The following is a 23,394-nucleotide window of genomic DNA, read 5'->3' on the forward strand; positions in this document are numbered from 1 at the left end:
GATAGCTGCTTTGGCCTCTCCTTAGCTTATTGAACCCACTCAAGATGTGTGATATAAAGGTGGAGATGGGGTCTTTGGGTATCTCAAGATGGTCAAGAATACCATGAATAATTGTTGGTAGAGTGATTACAAAACTTTTCCATGGTGAAAATATGCACGGAACATTGTCTACTATCTCTAGTTTTTCAAACGTAAACCAATTCAGCTTCTGTAGCAGATCCTCTGTTGTGGGCAATCGCATATATTTATGTAAATTAATCACTTGAAGGCCACTAAACAAGAAAAGGAAATTTTTACAAACATTGTGAAGAAGGTAACATGCAAAACAAGACATAACCACTTCAAACTGATATGTGTTCTTTATAGCCATAAACATATCACTAATAGCTACGCATTAAAATGTAACTGAAAAAGTCCTTAAGGTTCTAACTAAAAGTTTTTAAAGAGCATAGGAAGCAAAGCATCTCAAGTAGAACCTGGGAATCAGTTACAGCTAACAAGGGTTTGTAAATATTGCTTCACTAAAACCATCCCTCAGGTTTTTTTTTACCATCATCTGTGTTCACAGGTGGCTAGACTGGGGAGGAATTGATGCAAGGGCACAGATTGCATGGTTCAGGTGCAGATAGCTGGGTTTGATCAGGCAAAGCAGGAGCATGTGAAAGAGAAGCGGCTAATGGAGCGGTGTGTGTGTGTGCATTTGTGTGTGTATGAAGCAATAGGAGTAATGGAGCCCAGTCCCCTGATTCTGTCACAGCATTCAGGAATACTGTAAATAAAGAGAATAATAGGCATTCCGGCAGAAATTGCACATGTGCCTCAATAACCTGTGGCAGTCCCGTCAGTCAGTCTGTGTCTCTGTCAAATCAGTGTGTAAGTCAGTGTGTGTGGCAGTTTCAGCATGGACAAATGTTATTCCTAGATGAGGCAACAATAATCTAATTTATAGCTTTCTTCAATAACTGAAATGGGGGATCTGTCTGTACGGTAACACCTCGACAACTATAAGAACCATGCAAAAGAGATTTTAAAGTAGCTCAGTAGAACAACATATTGAGATAGAGATTCACTTTAATAGCAGTGTAAGCAATATCAATGACAACAGTATACAATGTCAATTTCACAGCAAAACTTTATTACCAGAGAGCTAAGAAATAAAAGTTAAAGCATAAGCATATCCAGTGTCATTTATCAAATGGGATCAACACAACTCTGACAATAGAGAGAGAGATATAACATATGGTGTGCATATTAAGCAGGAGCATCTTAAAGGCATAGCAAATAAACTGACTGTTACAACATACACAACAATAACAACACCCTGATGATGGTTGGGTGCTCACATAACAGCACAGCCCACACATACACACACCTGACAACAGACTGATTCACTGGCACTGTCAAAAGTGGGTCAGTGGTTGCTTGTCACAAACTGTACAACCACACAGAGAAAAGGAGGAATGATTATGTTCCACAAATTCACTCTAATATGGCTGTCTCTATCTCTAGTCTTCATAGTGGAGTATTATCTAGTTCATTTCAGGGCAGAAATGACGCATATCCTCCGCAAGACCTTTTTATAGAAGGGCTGGGAAAAAAAAACAAATCTATTACCACAGACCATCACCTTTATCTGTAGTCAAGGCGCTTATTGTTCTTATTCATTATAGACCATTTCCCTGTTGGGATGACATTTGTGCTGTTTGCACTGAGCGATGTCATGCCTTTCCTTCTGGCTTTGCTACTTGAAGGGAACTGAACATTACGTGAGCAGCGGGTCAGCAGTTCCGTATCTGTCAAGACCTCCTGAATCAGACTCTCTGCTTTTGCAAGGATCTGAGTGACACACCTGTAGTATAACATCACTGTATTACTGCTTCAGTGTTTCATGTTTCATGTTGTTAAGATAAATCAACACACACACACACACACACACACACACACACATATATATATATATATATATATATATATATATATATATATATATATATATATATATATATATATATATATATATAATATATATATGGTAACTGGTTAAGGATCATCAAAGCCCAGTTGATATGGTTTATTATCTCTGTGAATTTTATTACATGTGATCTGATGTTGTATCCTCAGATACCTCATGAATGTGACATTTGAGGGCCGCAATCTCTCCTTCAGTGAGGATGGCTACCAGATGCACCCCAAGCTGGTTATTATTTTGCTGGATAAGGAGAGACAGTGGGACAGGGTGAGTATTTATTTTCTATACTTTCTTTCTCCTCTCGTCCTCTTTATCTGAGTCTCTAGAGAGTCCTCTAACCCCACTTACACCGGCAGTGATATTTTGCCTCGCATTGCTACACTGGTTGTTATGAGTGTTCCCATCTTTATTTTACTGTTGGTTGCCATGATCTTACCGGTAGCACCAGGCTAGTGCGATATCCACAGAAGCTAGCTATAAAGCATACAGTAAGCCGCCCATTTGACCAGAATTCAGATGTATTCCAACTAAAAATAAAATTTTGAATAAGCTGAAAACACGGTTTGCCACCTATTTTTAGACTTAAAGGCTGAAGACATCTACTCCCATTGGTAGCAGCTAAATCTCTTCACTTATCGTTTAATTAAAGTTAAACTTTACAACAAAGAAATGTGTTGCTTTGTTCATACTGCCCAATTTTGTGTTGCGTTGCTAATTGTTGCTTCATCTGCTGTATCCTGAAATTGCAAAGTCTCATTCTAAATAAATTACTTCCAGTCAATCAGTCGGTGTGACTGTGGATTAACACACCTATGGAAAAACATCAGACCACCTGACATCATAATGCCATAATCAGCCTACACAGCCCTCTTTCTATCTTTCAACTTCCCATTATTCAGCCATACTCACATTAATCCACCCCTGACCTTTCTGACTCTCTTATCTCCCTCTTCCCCACTTGTCCTTAATCTCTCTCTAACCACTTTCCTTCTTCTTCTCTCATCCCCTTGCTTCCCAGGTGGGTAAGTGGGAGAATGGCTCGCTGACCATGAAGTACCATGTGTGGCCACGCTTTGAGCTCTATTCAGATGCAGAAGAAAGGGATGATGACCACCTGTCTATCGTCACACTGGAGGAGGCCCCGTTTGTCATCGTGGAGGATGTGGACCCCCTCAGTGGCACCTGCATGAGGAACACGGTTCCCTGCAGAAAACAGCTCAAAGCCCAGTAAGCAGCCTGTCAATGTAGTCCACTACTGAATGCAGGTTTTGACATGTTGTGGGGGTTTAATTAAAAGGCAATAGTCTGTACAGACTTTACTGCTAGTGCTTTTTTGAGCAAAACACACCCACATAAACCCTTTATGATAAATGACATAAAGCTGTTTTAAAGCTCATTCCAATAAACACTATGTGTACCTTTCCAACTCCCGCTATACGAAGCCGTATGTCAGATTAATGAATAGGAATGCAATAGAAACTTCACAGAAAATCTGCTTTTAGTAAAAACCTGAAGTATCAGGATAAAAATTTTATAGAAACTCAGAAACTAATAATTATAATTTAGGGCTCTGTTCTTCATGTCAAATATAGCAATGTCACCTTATGAGTTTTGGCATATGCTTTACACAAGTCCTACAACGTTTCTTATGAGCTGTGTTATAAAGTACCTGGTCAAAAAAAAAGTGTTCCAAAATTTGAGATGTGAAGCAAAAACAGGCAAATTATTGTTGTTATTATTGTTAATACGGCAATTAGGTGGGGCAACATGTCAAAAATACAATGTCGCAAAACACCCAGTTTGCTACTTTGACAAGATCTAATAACGCATAACCACTGGTTGTTGACAGGCAACCTCTATAATTGGTCTAAACCTCTCTTTTATATGAAACTCAAATTCCTGATGATACCATAGTTTGACGAAATTCTCACAACAACTGTAGCACATTGTCATATTTTCCCCAAGTGTCAACAAGAAGTGTCTCAAAAATCTTGAGGCCATGTGCCACATCATGTGTCTCAGTAGCCTATGTAAGAACACTGGTTGAGGGTTAAAACTCATTAACAGGGGTAGAAAGGTGCTTAAACAGAATATCAGCATGCTGATCGTTATGAGAAAAGACTGCCATTAGAGCATAATAAAAGAGAGAGAGAACGCTTTAGAGACAAATGTACTCTGGTATAATGACCACAAAATCTGGACCTCGAAGGAATAGAGGAAAGTAATATCATCGCAACGTTTATGCTGTTTTAGTTTTTTGTTTTGTTATTCATTGTTAATATCTCAAAACATCTTTTGTCTCATGGATATTTCCCCTTTCCCCTATCTGCCAGCTTACATGATCCTTCTTTTATTTTTCAGAAACCAAACAGGAGATTCAGGGATCTATATCAAGCGCTGTTGCAAGGGCTTCTGCATAGACATCCTCAAAAAGATCGCTAAATCTGTGAAGTTCACCTACGACCTCTACCTAGTGACCAACGGGAAACATGGCAAGAAGATCAATGGCACATGGAACGGCATGGTGGGCGAGGTATGGCTGCTTTTCAAATACAAGCCAGAACACATTACTCTGTGTTAAATAGTTCTAGAAACTTCTTGCAGCATAGGCTATGGAGAGGGATTTACGTCTAGACACGTTAATGAAATATTAAAGTAGTGGTCAGCGATTTTGAAGAAAACATAATGTTCATCATGTTTTGGAGAAGTTTTTGTCATGTTCTAGCTGCTGTTAATAAAATCTGCTGAGAGGTGAAACTCCAGTTTCTGTAACACTCCAGGGTCTGGAAACAGGAGAAAAAACTAATTATGTGGACCCCCAGGATCCAACCAATCAGGACCAAGAGGCAGTCAATCATGTTTCCTGTCAATTCAGAAAGCTCCGCCTCTGGCACTATTCAGACATTATACATCTAAGAAATAATGGTTCCGCAGTGGTTTTTGGTATGGCTAATGGTTCTAGCTTTTTACTTGGAATCTTTAAAGGGAAACCGTCTGTTATAAGATTCTACCTAGAACCTTGACGAGGTCCTAAAGAGAAATTAACTGAAGAATGCTTTATGGTGCTGGATGGAGTGCCTTGAGGCGTGGCTTTGGAGGGCTGCATTAATTTGGCTTCAGCTAAACTTTTGCTAAAATTGCAGACTGTACCTTTAAACTGGAGAATGGTTGGTATGACATGTTCTGTTTCTGTAGGGAGTAAAAGAGTGTATTACATATTTGATTTTAAAATGTCATTTTAGATTTATTCCACACAATAGGTCCACTTCTCCAGTCCACCTTCTGCTTAGGCTCTTTTCTCGACTCTTCTTTCTTCCCCACGATTATTGAAAGACCCGATAAAGTCATCGATTCAAAAAATGTGCAGTCTGTTCACTGAATAAGCACATTTCGTCTGATGCCTATTGAGCTCATCAGCACTAGTACAGCGAGACACTCCATTATGAAATGCCTGGTGTTGTGTAGAATCTGCCGTTGCTTCAGGTGATATTGGAATTGCTCATGCATGTGAGCCAATATTCGCATCAAGATGCCTATCAGAATAATTTAATTTGAAATGAGGTGATCAGCATGCACGCTGTGTTTCATCGAAGGAGAATTTGCATTGCTGTGATGCACAAACTGATGCGGTTGTTGGAAGTCAAGGAGGGCGCAGGGTGCTGACTTTCTTCAAGGAGACACAAAATATGTATAAGAATCTTTTTAAAGTAGATTAACATTTTGACCCCTTAACACCTAAACCTCGAGGTTAAGTAATTAATCATCTAATATAATACATGTGTGTTAGAAGATTGATTTACTTAACTGCAGAAGGTATCATTCCTTTTTTTTATTTACCTCCTTTGCTATTAATTTATTGGTAATTATTCTGGCTGGCATGCAATTTTGATAGAACATGAAGTGATTGTTTTTCAGGCTGGTAATGTGTCACTTAGCAGTCGTGAAAGTGCAAGAAAAAGAGTGTGGTGAAAAGAGAGAGTGAGTCAACGGCACAGAGACAGTACGACAGTGAGACGGATAGAGAGAAGAGAGAGATAGAGAGAGACAGCCCAAGCCAAAGTCCAGCTGGTATTTTAATTCAGATTAGAAATAATATCTGTTGCAGATCTCAGTCGCAGTCGTTTATATGATTGTGGCACATTTGTCGAACTCCTTTTCATTTAGAGTCATATTAATTATCGTCACATCAGTCACAATGTTTGGGCAGGCTGCTGCTTTCGGCTGAACGGCTCGCTGCTTAATAACTGTACATGACGGCTGAAGATTTTTATAATACTTTTTTACACAAACACACATATTTCATGAGGAAGATAAAATCAGTTAAGTTAATGGGAATAAGAATGGCAGCAGAGAGATAAAGAGAAAGTGTGTTAGTTAAGATAAGGCAAAGAGAGGCAGGGCAGTATCTCTGTAGCATACATTCACCCTATTAATTCAGTGTGTTGCATCCTATTTTCCTGTGTAGCCCAAGGCCTCTGATATTTAAAGCTAAATATACCTGAGCTGAAGAGGGGTCTAGGGAAGGGAAAAAAGCGTATAGAGAAGAAGGTCGAGAAAAAAAAACAAGGGTGTGACAATTTCTACATACTGTGACCCACTGTAGTGACCTAATTACTCCTTTACTTTCAATCATTTTTGTCTGTATTTCATCTAATTTTTCCTTTGTATATTTTGTTTTATTTGTTCTCTTTCTGCCCTGTGTTTCTTTTATACTTTTTGTCAGATGGTTTGTTCATGTATCTTAAAACTGTGTCAGATTTCTCTAAACGTTTTATATATACATGACAATCTCTTTGTTCTCTCCCGCACTGTAGGTGGTGTTTAAGAACGCTCACATGGCAGTGGGCTCTCTGACCATCAACGAAGAGAGGTCAGAGGTCATTGACTTCTCCGTCCCCTTCATAGAGACGGGCATTAGTGTCATGGTCTCACGTAGCAATGGCACCGTGTCTCCTTCTGCATTTCTAGGTGTGGAATAAAGCATACACACACATGCATATGTTCTCATTGGGCAACTAGAAAATGTGAAACATGAAAGTCACACAAATCTTTATAAAATCTGTTTTTATTATGAAATCCTGTAGTTAGAAATTTGTTACAGCAAATTTAAAGAAAATCTGAGTTATGCTATTTGATTTGACATTCTAGAGGAAGCCTACGACAGAGTGTTTTCCTTTCGATGAGTGTTTCAAGTGCTCCTGTAAGAAGTTAAAACCCTTTATTTCTAATAGTGTAGTACTGAAAAAGCATTATTGCATAATTACAATATAAGAGCCAAGTATGCAAATGCATTCTGTTATTACACTCTGTTCCACGACAAGGGGAGTGGACATGGGTAATTTTCTAATTTGCACATTCATAAAATCTGTGTGACTTAAAATATAACATATCTACTGAACAGGCCACCCACAGGTATTAATAAAGAGCCTACTTTCTTCCACGCTCTCGCTTCCAGTGATAAACACTCGATAAGCCAGTGAAGTGGTATTCCAGATAAGATCACTTATTCTGATGTCTCAACAAGCACACTTCATTTACAAGACCCTCAATCTGTCTGTTGTAGGAAAGGTCAGGTGAATCAAGATCGACTGAGATAATAGAAAATCTTCAGACATACCCTTTTTTTTTAATTATTGATAAAATTATAATAAGTACAGCACCAGTTCAGTTCATATGGAATAATATGAGATCATCAAGATAAGAAATGTTATAATAATTTGGCTAATATTTTGGATCTAATTTTTTGAGGTCTTATTTGTTAGTCTGAACTTTTTTGTGACCACATGCAAGTAAAAGTTAAATGTTTAAAAGACCAGTTTGTCATTTTTAGAGCCCTCTGCTGTCTGTAAGGTGTTGTCAAGCCATCCCTGTAACTGACTCTACTGCTTTGCTGAAACTACATACAGTGGATATAAAAAGTATACACACCCCTGTTACACTTGCAGGGTTTTTGTGATGTGAAAAATAAAATCAAGATAAATCATGCTTTTTCCACATTTAATGTGAAATAGTAACCAACAACATTCAAGTGAAAAACAAATAGAAACATTTTAAGGACAAAAATAAAAAAACATAATCTTAAACAATAACCTGGTCGCACAAGCGTGCAAACCCCTTGACTAATACTCTGTTAAAGCACCTTTTGCTTGTAATACAGCGCTCAGTGTTTTTGGGTAAGAGTTTACCAACTTAGCACATCTTGATTTAGCAATTTTAGTCCACTCCTCCTTGCAAAAAAATGCTCCAAATCTATCAAATTGGAAGGGGATCTCCTGTGCACAGCCCTCTGCAAGTCATTCCACAGGTTTCTGATAGAATTTAGATCTGCACTCTGAGTGGGTCATTCCAGAAATGTCAATTTCTTCTTCTGAGTTGGATTTGTGCTTTGGGTCTTTATCTTCAGCTGTCTAACAGAGGCCTGCAGGGTTTATTCCCAAATCGATTGGTACTTTGAGCTATCCATGCTTCCCTCTAACTTCACTAGAGCCCCAGTCCCAGCTAAAGAGACGCAGCCCCATAATGTGATGCTGCCACCACCATGCTTCACTGTAGGTATGGTGTTCTTTGGGTGATAAGCTGTCTTGTTTTTGCACCAAATTTATCTTTTAGAATTATGTCCAGTTCTACCTTGGTCTCATCAGACCATAACATAATTTGCCACGTGATTTTGATTGGCTTAGATTTTTTTTTTTTTTTTTGCTCCTACCCCATAGCACAGACATGTGAAGAATGCAAGAGATTGCTGTTACATGCAGGAAGTGACCAGTACTTGTCAGATATTTAGATATATCTCCTTTAATGTTGCCGTAAATCTCTTGGCAGCCTGTGATTGATTTATTCTCAGCACACTCACATGCTCCATTATACAAGGGTGTGCAGACTTAAGCAAGCAGCTTATTGTAAGTTTTTTTTTTTTCTTTTCCCTACAGTGTTTCTATTAGTTTTTCACTTGAATTTTGTTGGGTGCTATATCACATTAAAGGTGGAAAAAAGATCTGACATGATTTATTTCAGTTTCATTTTTTTACATCATAAACCTGCAGTTTTAACAGGGTTGTGTAGACATATATTGTTGTTTCTCTTTAACATACTTCTTTGTAGTCCTTTTCTGGATTTAGTTTCACTTCATTGTTTTATAAACCTCATTTGAATTGAAACCTATCTTTCAACATTCAACTTAAAGTATTTCCACTCTTTTGGTATTTAGTTTCATTTTATTTTAAAATGCTTTGAATTATTTTAGATGTATTTTTCTTTTTTCTTTTTTTTAAATCTTTTTCTTATTAAATGTGCTGTAAAGTTTAAACATTTTTAGACCTGTAATAAATCTATAATTTCACATTTTCAAACATTTTAGGCTTTGTCTAGTGGTAAAATCTGTCTGTCCTTGTTTTATCTTGAAGATTCCAAGTGTTTTCTCAGACGAATAAGCATCTTGGTATCTTGATGTTTCTGATAGCTTGAAGAGAAAAGACATCTGCCTCTCTGAGGAGCTGTAATACTGGGTCAGAACTTATATATCTGTCTCCATTTTCTCTCTCTCTCTCTCTCTGTCTCAGAGCCGTTCAGTGCTGATGTGTGGGTGATGATGTTTGTGATGCTGCTGATCGTATCTGCCGTGGCCGTCTTTGTCTTTGAGTACTTCAGCCCGGTTGGCTATAACCGCTGTCTGGCAGATGGACGAGGTACGCATGCTCTGACACACGCTTATGTGTACATGGTGGGAGAACACTTATTAAACACCCTGACACATTATAGCCAGGATGTCTAAAGCAATCTTTCCATGCAAGAAAAATGTCCATGTCCATGCAAGTAATGCATGTTTCTTCCCATTATATTGATCATCACAGTGGGCTAAGAGCTTTCTCTATAAAATTAAATATAGATTTTAATTTAGCACATAATCAGAGCTCATTTTGGAAAGGGAGAGGTGTGGGGGTGGAGCTGTGCATCATGTTGCCATGGATGTATTCAATATGGCCAAAAAGCTAATATGTAAAAAACAAGAACAAACAAACAAACAAAAAAAAATGCGAGCAACATTACCAGCTGGATTTCATGAAGGTTAAAGATGATTAATTGTAATAAAATAAATTCTGATATAGTTGCATTGTCCTAATGCATATAAACAGTATAATAGTGTGCATAAACAAAATTATTCACAGTATAACCTGATAGCTTTAAAAGCTTTTTCTTTATTTTAGCATGTGCTAAAAACAGAAAAGTCTCAGAAAAATAAGTTGTGGTTGCATGCAACTTGTCTGCATCTCCTTCTGTAGGCTGAATATCAACATTCTGGCACAAGCATATACTGTATATTAAAGTTTCAAACTTTCACCGGAATACTCTGTTCTTCACCAATGAAATTTAAGCAAGCCCACCGATCAGTATGTAATAAATCATTTTTCCTCTTTTTTTTTTTAAATATATGGAGCTTAGCATTCAAGACATAGGATTAGACTTACTGGGCTTATGAAATTTCTCCTCTTGTCTGCAAACACAATTGGGATTGCAAGTCACATGGTAATGTGGTACGGTAACATGGGTATTTACTACACTGTAAATTCTTTAGGCTACTGAGAATACAGAGACTTTCCGCATGTTAAATATACCCATGTTACCATTACCACTTTACCATGCGACTTGCAATCCCAATTGTGTTTGCAGAGGCGAGGAGAAATTTCATAAGCCTGGTAAATCAAATAATTGTAGAAGTTAGCGTGGTTACATTAGATTGGTGCAGAATGTGAAATACAAACTATTTGCACGAAAGTTTGATATGTTTCTATGCACCAAATGCTTGTGCTAGAACGTTGATTTTCAGTGTGTAGAAGGTGCTGCAGATAAGTTCTGTAAGACTGGGTTAGCTAAAAAAATAAGTTATATAGTTATATAGCTATAATGTTTAACGGGGTTAATCTGAACCAACCCTTTTCCATCATCTCACCCTCTGAAGTACATTTCCAGTTTGACCACTGAACTGAAGTTTGGAAAAAAAAAAAAAAAAAAAAAAGTAGGGTTTTTGAAGCACTGTAAGAGCAAGGATCAAATTTGAAGTTTGAATTAATTTGAATTTGGATATTTCCATAATAATGCAATTTAATGACATTTCGCTAAAGCAAGTACATTAATTAAAAACTAACACTAATGAAATGCAGCTACTGCTAGTGAAAGTGGACAGTGTAGCAATACAAAACTACTGTAACAAAAGAAACTGTGATTTAAGCTAAATGCCATTGAGCATAACTATATATTAAGTTTCAACCTACCTCCATCCAGCATTCCCCTTGCAAATACTTTCCAATTTCAGCACTTCATGTAACACTGCAAAAATGTTTTAATTCATGGTTTTAATTCATTCGATGTTAAAGTTATGTAGGGATGTACCTGAATACAAATACATCATTCTCAATAACAAGAGAATGCGTTCTAAACAGATATAAATACAGATACCTATAGGAGGAACACAAGGCATTAGAAAGGTCCACAAGGCATCTGGTTGTGACTAGTGGTGTGCATCAGAAAGGGATTCCACTGGACACAACAAAAAAGTCATGCAAATTCATTATTTCATTAATAAATTCATTAGAAGATATGATGAGCAGGTACACAGAAATGTAGTGCTTCTACATCTGGGTTTTCCAGCGTTACTGGAGGAATAGTGTTAAAGTTTAGATTTCATTCAAAAATAAATAAATAAATAAAATTCTGATTTAGACCACACCCACTTTGGGTCATAGGCTGCAGCCCCCTAAGTCTCTATGCTGTTCAAAATAAATAAATAAATAAAAAAATCCAAAGACGTCACACATTTACATTTAGTTGGCAGCCCTCCCTACATAAATCATCTACCTGCTTTGTATTTAAACCGCATATCCAGATAGCAACACTATTACCTCTCTAATGTTTTGGTTCCAGTGGAATTTTAGGGACCACAGCATTAAGAATAAAATCTTGCCAGACAGAATAACTCACTATAATCAAATCAGACTTAGCTGAATAGATATATGGTGAAACCAAACCAGACAGTGCTGTATTGTGCTGTGTGCAGGTAATCGCTGGGAGCCAAGAGAATACAGAGACTACTGATTTCTCCTCTCGCCCCCAGGCCCATGTTTAATGACATGTCCCCATTACATAAGCCTGTTGTACTGTGCTGGAGCTTAAAAGCTATTCTAATTTTCCATAACTATAACACACTGTAGAGTCCCTCTGTGTCTCTCTGTCTAGCCATCTGAGAGCATTATGCCTTTTTCACCTCAAATTACTGTTTCAGCTCCTTCTGAATATGCTTATGCTTGCATCCATCTACATCTACTCTTTCTTCTGTCCTTTTTTTTTTAAGTTATTCCCCTTAATCTCTGCTTTCTTGCTCACCATCTTTTACATCTCTCTCTCTCTCTCTTTCTCGCTTTTCTTCATATGTATGGTCTTGTTTCTCTCTTTCCGCTGCTCACTCTTTTTCATTTTCTCTGTCTTCAGAGCCAGGTGGTCCCTCATTCACAATCGGAAAGGCCATATGGCTGCTCTGGGGTCTAGTCTTCAACAACTCTGTGCCTGTACAAAACCCCAAAGGCACCACCAGTAAGATAATGGTATCAGTGTGGGCCTTCTTCGCTGTCATCTTCCTGGCCAGTTACACTGCCAACCTGGCTGCCTTCATGATCCAAGAGGAGTATGTTGACCAGGTGTCTGGCCTCAGCGATAAGAAGGTACTGAGGATTTACCTATAAAACCCAGATTACTGGCGATAAGGCCAAGGGCTTTTCTGTCAGTACTGTGGGAGTGACCTTTAAACATTGGCCTTCACAGTTCAATAAATCTAGAATAACACTGCATATATTATTTACAGCCTAATTTCTGTAGTGCTAGCATCAATTTATACTTTGACACAGTGAAGAAGGGTCGTGTTTAGCTGTATATGGTATATACTGAGCAAAAGTCTGATGTAAGCCATAGGTAAAAAAAAATTAACTTGTGAAACTATCAAAATAATTAAAAATGAAAAGGTCCTGTACATCAAATCAATTATTATAAATAGTAATAAACAATAAAATAATTAAATCAAGTCTATATTTTACTTTTAAACCTGTACCAGTTATCTTAGGTACACTGTCATTTAGTTTTATAAGGAATTAAATAGTACATTCTGTAAAACATCTCGTAGAACTAGTCATAGATTTTGTGTAGATTTTACTGATGTTTCTCGTTTCTAAAAAAAAAAAAAAACTATAACATTTGTTATAGTGTTTTAGAAAAGTTTATTCTTTTCTACTGACACACTGATAGTGATAGGAGACATAAAATAAACATTTAGCACAACATTTATATTTAATTTACCTAAGCTTGAGAGTATCTTGCTTTACCTTTCCTTACCTTTGGTTGTTGGTTATAATTGCACTGAACTCTAACTCCTCAGCTCATTCCTTTTCTTGATTTGAACTCTTTGCACTAGCTACACTAATGTTTTTCTTAGTGAAGGTAAATCTTGTTTGGCTAGCTGCGAGACTCAGGGAAGGTGTATCATCGCTACCAGATGTTTCCACTAAGCAAGACATTGATTATACAGAGGCGTTGTGCTGTGGCTTTATTACCTCTACACTGAAAGCAGAAAATTAAAAAAGTTAATTAGGTTCATAGACTATTAAAAGTACAGATGCTACATTAACATGCGAGGTTTCTAGCATTAATAAAGGTGACGCCAATGAAATTCCTCTACAGACAACATACTCTTGGTTTGTTTCCCCTCTAACTTTGCCTGTATACATAATTTTAATAAGCCTGGGCTGTATTCAGGGTAAGCAACTTAAGTCTGAAAATTACATCAATATTTATGCAGAGAAAGTTACTTGTATTCAGATTTGATTACACAGCTGCTTAAGTCTTTTTTTTTGGGGTTCCCATTAGGATTTTGCAAATCCTGCATATAGTTCACACCTCCGTTTTTGCCAGATTTTTCTTGATTAGAAGCATCCAGGACAACCAGGGTATTTCAATAACATCTTGACCACCTTTAAAGCTAAGCACTTGCCTTTAATCCCTGAAAAAAATCAGGGATTGGAAATGCTGACTGAAGAAGTTCTTTTTTTTTTCTTCTGTTAACTGTATTACAGTGTAACACAAAAGAAAGAGACAATTGTAAAAATGAAAAATAAAAATAAGAAACATGAATAATAAGAAAATAAAATAAGAAACATTCATAAACTATATGAATTAGAATAAAGCAAGCATTGAAATAAACATCTAATAGCATATATGCAAATTTGGTTCACTTTAACAACATGGCTTCCAGCCTCATTATATGGCAGCTCATAAATAGCACTTGATCCAGCATATCCTATATTATTTTATCTTTTGTATGATCTTAAGGAACGTGAGGTACTAAATCAAGGTCAGGAAATTGTAAGGTGAGTCTTTTAAACTGTCAAACTAATAATATAATGCCAATGTTGTTTGTGATCTTCCTGAAGGAAAACATTCTATAAAAGAACTGCACATAACTAAGACACAGCTAACTCAGCTTCGTGCCCACAACTCCCATGGAGCTGTCCGAGAAACACTTAAGTCTGTAGCTCCATTTGAGGTCTGAATAATGATGTGTGCAGCTCCTCACTATGCACATGTAACTAAACTTGAACAAAATGTGATAAACTGCATAGTACACTCAGTAGGCCGGCTTTTGCATATTTTATCATTTAGACTTGATTCTCAATAAAGTTTTTTGTTACACAAACCAAACGAGTCTTGCCACAAGACAAACTTTCAGGCTCTTGCATTAACAACTGTGATTGTTGTTTTGACTTTGTTATACATTTGTTTGGTCAATTTAAGGAAATATGCATTGGATGTGTACTCTACGTTTGTCATTGTAAATTCAGTTGCCAGTGCCTGTACTTGGCCTGTGTGTTTGACATACACCAATAGTCATTTGTGCTAATTGCTGTTTCTGAACCCATCGTACTTGTAGTATGTTCTTGTAGCTTTGCACTTGGCCTTTATAAATGAGAAATTATTGGGCTAATGGGAACTAGGTTACAGCTGCTAAAACAGGCAAGGAGAACTGACAAGGAGAATCTGTGGTAGCCACTCAATAATTCATGTGGAGAGATTTTTTTTTACATTTTAGGCGGTGCTGTATTTTTTTTAAAAAAAGGCATCACAGAGGACATATTTGATAAAATGAAAAAAATAGGATCTCATTTGTCTTATACGAATTGAAGTAGCCAAGATGCCACAGGTATGTAAAACAGCTACAGTGGTGTTTAAAAATTATTTTGAACCCAACTGTTGAAAATAAATTACACAGTGTACGCTAGTGTTTCTGGATGAATGCAGGTTTAACTACCATGTTCACACTGATCTCTCTCTCTCTCTCTCTCTCTCTCTCTCTCTATCTCTCTCTACAGTTCCAACGGCCAAATGACTTTTCTCCGCCGTTCCGTTTTGGCACGGTTCCCAATGGCAGCACGGAGAGGAACATTAGGAACAACTACAAAGAGATGCACAGCTACATGACCAGCTTCCACCAGAAAAACGTAGATGAGGCCCTTCAGAGCCTGAAAACAGGGTAAAAGAGAGAAAGAGGTTAAAAAAAGCAACAAAAGTGTGTTGGGGATGGAGAGAACGAGAGAGGGAGACAGATAGGATATGAATGTGTGTGAGTGGGTGTTCAGTGGACACGTAGCTGCTAATAGCAACAAACTGGAGAAGCCTGCGGCTGTTTGTTTAGGGATGACTAAACCACACATGTAACATTTGAATGTTTCATTTATCAGATTCCACTTCTAATATGTGTAAGATCACATTTACATTTAAATGCAAAAGGCACAAACTGTTCTGTATTGTACTACTACTAAAATAGGACACAAACATTGTCAAAAGTATAGCAACGTCTCTCTGTTTGCAGAGAAAATTTGTGAGAAGCGTTGTGTGTTACAACAGACTGGAAGTTTTGTCTCAAACAATATAAAGAAGAATGAAAGTAGTGGAGAAAAGAGGAGGTCAGACAAATAACTCACTGACCAAAGACAGTGTACACTAAGACTCTCATTTGTTCATTAAAAAAAGGAATGAATTGCAATACCAACATTCATTTTAATAAAAAATCTAATGTGTAAAGAATAAAACATGGGCCATGCAGTTATAGGAAAATAATCAATGATGGGTTGGTGTGATGCATGACGTGAAGCAGAGTTACTATTACCACCCCAAAGTTGATTATTTTCCTCTAACAGCATGCCCACCACAAAAAATTTGCAAAGCTCTGCTCTCCTGTCATGGAAAAGTAAAGTTACAGCTTTATTTCTGACTGTTACAAAGCACTGACACTGAGACTCCTTCCAAAAATGCTAAATAAATGTGGCCTCCCAGAATACTTCACCATATCAATAGTTACCTATTATTAACCTATTAGTAAATTAGTTAGTAACCTATTAGTTAGTTAAGTATTCTGGTGTGATTTGCCTTGCCGCTGCTCTTATAGAAAATTAATCCACATTTTCTGACCAATCAGATTTGAAATTTAACACCTCTGTGGTGTTATGGTGGACCTACGATTTATGAAATTTAACAATAAAAGAATTGCGCTATTCATAACATTTATGTCAGGTATTTTTTTAAATGACTACAAGATTTTAAAAAAAATCTAAAACATAGATGGCTGACTCAGAATTGCACTTTCTCATGTCGGGTATCTTGCTGTGGCTTGGACTTGTCTCATCACGCTCAGAACCAACACTCTACCCAGCTGCTTCAGGGCCAGTCACAGCCTCAGCAAGAAGTCCTTTGATTAGTAATGCAGTACATGGACTTTTTAGGTTGTCATTTGCTAAATTGACCAGTAATAAAAATACATCCAAAAATGTTAACAGGGATTAGTCACAGTCTAAAAAACACACTGCAGAATTCCCTGACTTCTGGACTTTAATTTATTTGGCCTGCCAAATAAAGCTGGCAGTTATTAGCGTCAATCGATGCCCGAACTGATGATCTTTCCTCCTTATTTTCTTGACAGAAAATTGGATGCATTTATCTACGACGCTGCTGTGCTGAACTACATGGCAGGCAGAGATGAGGGCTGCAAGCTTGTGACAATCGGTAGTGGTTATATCTTTGCTACCACAGGCTACGGCATTGCCATCCAGAAAGATTCTGGTTGGAAGAGACCTGTGGACCTTGCCATTCTGCAGCTGTTTGGAGATGGTGAGAACTGCTATTTCCTATTCATATTTCATTTCTCACTTCAGCAATGCTGCTAAAATCGTGTAGTGAATGCTGGCTACTGGAACACAACATAACCATTTATGATGTATTGATAGTAATAGATGTCGTGTAAGTAGATGTAGATGTAGTGATACTAATAGATTAGTGGTAATCACGTTACAGACAGTAATATCTGTGGTGTATGTTGATTTTATAGAAGATTATTTTTCCTGACAAAAACACTGTGGGCTGAAATATAAAAGAAAATGTTTACAATTCATCCAAGACCTTTTTTTTTATATTGATTTAGTTTCTGTGGAGGTAGTATACAGCTTCTGCAATATTCTGGAGAACGTTCCTCTAAAGGCAGGTATCATATTCACTCTGAAATATGAACTTGCAGGGCCTTGGACTGTATTGGCTTGATTTTTATGTAAATATAGACAGTAGTAGTGATTCAGATGGCTACCGTTTCTCTTTGTATACTAAAAGATAGCCTTGAGGACCAGATCTGTCTCTTTTATCAATCAAGCCAATTCCAGATTTTTCTTAAAGGACCCAAAGCAAGCCCAGATTTTCATTGTTTCTTCTCCCCAAAAAGAAGAGATTGCCAGACTGAAATATGAAGGAGCTGATATAGTACACAACATGAACTAGCTGTAGTTTCTCAAAGAGTACACTGATATTAATACATTGACATTAACACAAGCTCTATGACTCTGTGTGTGTGTGTGTGTGTGTGTGTGTGTGTGTGTAAAACTTATAAGCCATTCCACATCAAGTTGTATAGTCATAGTAAACAATTGATAAAATATTTCCTGTTAGTAAATGGAATGCAATATAGCCAAGTTAAACAGTTTTTCACTGGATTTTAATTATGTAGTTCACACACACACACACACACGCACACACAGGGACTGGAACAAATAGCCTAATCAAGCACTAACTATGCGGCAGCAATGTTACCAACAAATCCATTAATGTTAGCCTAGCTGCTATTACAGGTGCTGAATAAACAAACACTAACTGCACGGTGCTAGCTGTAGTCTCTGCTGGAGTGTCTGGTTCAGGTTCAGCATTGTTTTTGTTTTCAACCTTGTCCTTAGTATTAGTATTTGTATCACTTGCATATATTCTACAGTATGTCTATATCTATATCTATATTTATATCTAAGATGCTGCAGCAGCCTTCCTGTGCCTATGATTGTATGTTTCCATATGCTCCATGTAACATGTAACATAACCTTGGAACCTAGGTTTATTACAATAAACTGGAGGAGGAGAATTGCAATTGGAATACCAAAATAACACTAACATACTTGACATTCAGAGATGCTTCAAATGAAAAAAAAAAATAGATCACAATTAGGTAAAACTAATTTTTTAATTAATTATGGGTTTATACTCATATTAGTAGTTTGCAGTTGCAGTCTAGCTCAAATTTTCCTTCACAAATTATATCCTTATGACATCCCACTGTCCTTGTTATTTTCACCCAATTTTGACCCTCTTTGCTTACCACATTATGTATCTGGTCACATTTCTACTCTGTTAATTTCAATCGGTGCTATTTGGTCTTCATTTTCCACTTCCTTATTTAAGCTTTTCCTCTGGTCTTTGCGAGGTCTTGTATATTTCTCAGTAATTCTAAGCCATGATTTCTATAGTCTAGCTCCAGTTTTTACACTGTGTATAAAATTCTCATGTTCTGAACCTGCCTTGTCTTTTTCATATTATGGAATTGCCTGCACCCTCCCTGTCTGCCCGTGTTTTTCAGTCCTGGCACTTATCTAATATTATATAATGTCTTGAGGCTACAAAATGACATGTAAAACACCTGAAAAACACGGGCAGACAGGGTGGATGCAGGCAATTCCATAATATGAAAAAGACAAGGCAGGGTCAGAACATGAGAATTTTATACACACTGTAAAAACTGGAGCTAGACTATAGAAATCATGGCTTAGAATGATTCCGGTAAAACCCCTACTACAACTTGGCAGGTGGAGTCACACCTCTTTCCAGAGTCCTCCTTGTTACATTTCATATCTTCCCCCTTATTTCTGTCTGAAATTTTGTGAGCTCATATGTGAATCATGTGGTATCCACAAACCTTTTGTTTCAAAATTCACAGTTATCATGTATAAATAATAAACAAGTAAATAATAAGGAGAAATGACGATGGACCGAAATCTTAGCTTGGAGCTCAAAAGTACATGTGAAAAACATATCAAAGTTATATACAGACAGTAAAAGAAAAAGAATTCTGAGTGTGTAAGAGCTTTGGATTTTTACAATACCATGCCATTTCTACTGCTTCCTGTTATATCCATTCAATGAGTGGTCACTAACGTCATTCTCATTCTGAACAAATTCAAAGCTACACAAAGACCATTTTCCATTTTGAGCACGAAAAAGATCTTGTGAACAGATTTCCACGTCAGGCATCATACAGGTACTGGCAAATGTGTTGGATTGAGCCAAGCAAAGTATTCTCTATTTAGCATATATTATCCCTGGCCTAGTTACTGGACTGCCTTTGAGTGATTGCTTGCTCATGCATCCATATAGACCTACACAGCTAGCGACATGTGATAGCTTAGCAGCACAGCAGCTGTCTGTTTGGGGTCAGGTCTGCTGTAGGTGTACTCAGGTGTTTTACGTGTCATTTTGTAGCCTGTGCCAGGACTGAGGTCATTGGTATATAATGGCTTGCTAGGTTATGAGTGAATTTGGGATGGTATCAAATGTGTGTGACGTACTTGTACTTGCAGAAGTGCACAGGTAGCGAGTTCATGCTCTCTCTCTCTCTCTTCAGCTGTCTCTGACTTTCATACACACTCATTTCTGTCTACAGGGAACAGACTACAGTGCTCTAATGGGAGCATGCTTCTCCTTTACTCCGACAAGACCAATACACTGACAGAAAGAAATGTCTCATAGGTCCTACACCCTACAGCCTATAACTCCTATCAGATCTCTTCTCCTACTCTCTTTAAGTAGGTCATTGTTCAAAATTTGAGCTGTCTCTGAATGTCAGAATGTCTTTGCAAGCATCTGTGTAGACTCTTTTTCTTTGAGTGTGACATCAGAGGTCAGACGCTTTCAAAGCTCTTGACTCCACGCTTCCATCAAACCCTGGACTGTGTGTTTGTTTCTTTTTTTTTAAGATGAAGCCTTTTTTTGTCACATATACGTTACAGCACAGTGAATTATTTTTTTTCATATCCCAGCTTGTTAGGAAGTTGGGGTCAAAGCACAGGGTCAGCCAAGATACAGTGCCCTTGGAGCAGAGAGGGTCAAGGGCCTTGCTCAAGGGCCCAACAGTGGCAGCTTGTTGGAGAACCCTCGACCTTGCCACAAAGCACTGGAATCATGCATTTTGCATTAGTCACAGGCCCAGTACAGACAATTTCACTTATACTGGTTTTGGTACCAATGGGAACTAATGTTGGGACTAGGTGCACTGTTTGTGTTGGGTACTTATTGCAGTCAATATAAGCTGGTTAACCAAACAGCCAGTGAGACAAATCAACAATTTTAATATCCAAGTACTTTTCCAGTGCTGGAAGTTATGATGCAGTAGTCTTTACCAGTATCAGTAGTTACCAAAGTTCTGCTGGTTCCTGTTTTGGCCAGTTTTTGAATGTACATGTGCAGTGGCAAACCACCATTTGTCTCTGTAAGAATAAGAGCCCACATATGGAGTATTGTTAGGGGTGGAAGCGATGTGATGAAAATATTATATCATGATACTTGAAGATATTTCTTTGATACATGGTAGTGTATCTGGGGGCACGGTGGCTTAGTAGTTAGCATGTTTGCCTCTTTGCAGAGTTTGCATGTTCTCCCAGTGCTTCAGGGGTTTCCTCTGGGTACTCCGGTTTCGCCCCCCCAGTCCAAAGACATGCATTGTAGGATGACTGGAATTTCCAAATTGTCTATAGTATGTGAATAGGTTCGTGAGTGTGTGTGTGATTGTGCCCTGCAATGGGTTGGCACCCCATCCAGGGAGTCCCCCGCATTGTGCCCCGAGTCCCCTGGGCGAGGCTCGGAGGCAAAAATCCCAATACATTGTCTGTGAACTCTGGCTCTGACAGCTCCTCCACCTCAGATTTGCACAGGAGTGTTTATAATTATTTATAATTAATTATTAGTTTTTTGTATCTGCCCACAATATTTTAAAACACATTTAGTTGGTTCTATTTCCCAAAATATAAACAAACTAATAGCCCAATAAACCTTTCTGACAAGCTTTCAAATAAATAAATAACAGTGCACCTCCTATTTATATCTGCATTTGTATATGTTTAGAACACATTGAATGTTCATTCTGAATAATGTATTTATATTTGGTTACATCCCTGATGTCTGTAAAAAAAATTAATTCTACTATTTACAATTTTTTAAATTACAATTTTAAAGATTCAGTACATTCCTTTTTCAAATGAGTTTCTTTCAGTCAGTTTGCAATTGCTGTTTTAAAAATATATGACAAAACCTATCTCAGATATTTCGGAAAAGTCTATTGTGACATAATTTATCACACTATTGATATCATCATATTGTCCAGCCCTAGTTATGGGGGCATGATCCTGTCCCTGCTTTGATGACTGCCAAGGCCTTAAGGTCATCCCTTAGCTCCAGAAGCTAAATCACAAGTGACACTCATAATCAATCATTAATGAAGAAGCACTCCGTTGGGAAAACATCCAGAGTAATGCAACATGACAAATGTTGTTTGTCTCAGGGGCCCTAATTTGTTTACCACACTCTGCATCAGACAACTTCAAAACAAATAAGGTTTTAAATACAACTAAACACGCATTAACGCAAAACCATGAACTCCAAGAGCGCATTAGCCATAAACACAATGGAAAAAACATCAATGCACATTTAAATAAACCCATAAAAGCATTCATACATCCCCATGTTCTATTCAGACAATGTGTCTCTAACACACACACACACACACACACACACACACACAAACACACACACACACACACACACACACACACTTCAACTTGGATTACTACATTACTTCAACTACTATACAGACACTTTAACTCAAGGCAAAGACATCACACACTTACTCATCACTATTTCTCTCTGCCCACTCTTTCAATCTCTCTGTGTCCTTCACCCAAAATAAATCCCCTGACCTACTGCCATTGTCACAACATTATCTCCTTCTTTCCATAACCCACCCCTTCTTCAACTGTTCCCTTTTCAAAATCCTCATTTGCTCTCCTCATACAAAACTCCTTTAAAAAAATCTGTCCATTCGTCATCTTTCTCTTGCTTTCACCCCATCCATTCCACCTTTTTCCTCCATCTACACCTCTCCCTCTTTCTCTCTCTTTCTTTTTCTATCCACAGGTGAGATGGAGGAGCTGGAGGCACTGTGGTTGACTGGGATTTGTCACAATGAGAAGAACGAGGTAATGAGCAGCCAGCTGGACGTCGACAACATGGCCGGCGTCTTCTACATGCTGGGGGCAGCCATGGCGCTGTCACTCATCACCTTCATAGCTGAGCACCTGTTCTACTGGCAGCTACGCTTTTGCTTCATGGGCGTGTGTTCGGGCAAGCCCGGCATCACCTTCTCCATTAGCAGGGTGAGTGGATCCCTCTGCTTTTTCCATTACAAGTTACACAATGGGCACTCTTGTAGTACAGTTGTGTTTGAAAGCCCCTGAGGTAGCTGTCTAAAAAAATTCGGCTGAGAATTAATTAACCATAGCTATGTTGCAAACCATGAAATTCTCTTGGTTTTAAAACCTACATTTCTATAAAAGAAAATGTTCTTCGATGGATAGCTAACCGATCTTTGCTTTCTAAATGGAACTAGTTGAAACCCTCTCTGAAACGGAAACCCTCTGTTGTAGGATTTTACATAAAGCGTTTAAGGGTTCTCCTACATGGATGAGTTTAGCAACAGCAATTATGGTATCATCTGAAGAGCCATACAAAAAGGACTTGCTACCTATTTAAAGAAACTCCATTTCTAAGAGTGTACAGTAGCTGTTTTGACAAACTATCCAAGAGTCGTTTCTAAATGGAATCTACTTGGAACCAACTCAGAAAACCCTCTGTTGTACGGTTCTACATACAGTCTTAAGGGGCTCCCCCAGAGGGATAAAAAAAAAACCCTGTCTAGACTGAACCTTTTTCAAGTGTGTAGAGTCTAAATGACCAGTTAATCAACACCAAATGAGTTT

General features: G+C 37.8%; 1 protein-coding gene across 3 annotated transcripts in view; it reads left to right on the forward strand.

Annotated features, from left to right (window-relative positions):
• Positions 1 to 23,394, forward strand: part of grin2bb (glutamate receptor, ionotropic, N-methyl D-aspartate 2B, genome duplicate b) — a 112,883-nt gene that overhangs the window by 79,169 nt on the left and 10,320 nt on the right. For all 3 annotated transcript variants that reach the window (XM_053229977.1, XM_053229976.1, XM_026932273.3), the window contains 9 exons: positions 2,122 to 2,236; positions 2,988 to 3,196; positions 4,331 to 4,502; positions 6,784 to 6,937; positions 9,529 to 9,654; positions 12,452 to 12,681; positions 15,376 to 15,536; positions 16,983 to 17,170; positions 22,553 to 22,791. In XM_053229977.1, coding sequence (XP_053085952.1) covers positions 2,122 to 2,236; positions 2,988 to 3,196; positions 4,331 to 4,502; positions 6,784 to 6,937; positions 9,529 to 9,654; positions 12,452 to 12,681; positions 15,376 to 15,536; positions 16,983 to 17,170; positions 22,553 to 22,791 — 1,594 coding nt within the window. The remainder of the gene's footprint in view (positions 1 to 2,121; positions 2,237 to 2,987; positions 3,197 to 4,330; positions 4,503 to 6,783; positions 6,938 to 9,528; positions 9,655 to 12,451; positions 12,682 to 15,375; positions 15,537 to 16,982; positions 17,171 to 22,552; positions 22,792 to 23,394) is intronic.

This window comes from Pangasianodon hypophthalmus, chromosome 26 (genome assembly GCF_027358585.1).
Source record: "Pangasianodon hypophthalmus isolate fPanHyp1 chromosome 26, fPanHyp1.pri, whole genome shotgun sequence".
Taxonomy (NCBI): domain Eukaryota; kingdom Metazoa; phylum Chordata; class Actinopteri; order Siluriformes; family Pangasiidae; genus Pangasianodon; species Pangasianodon hypophthalmus.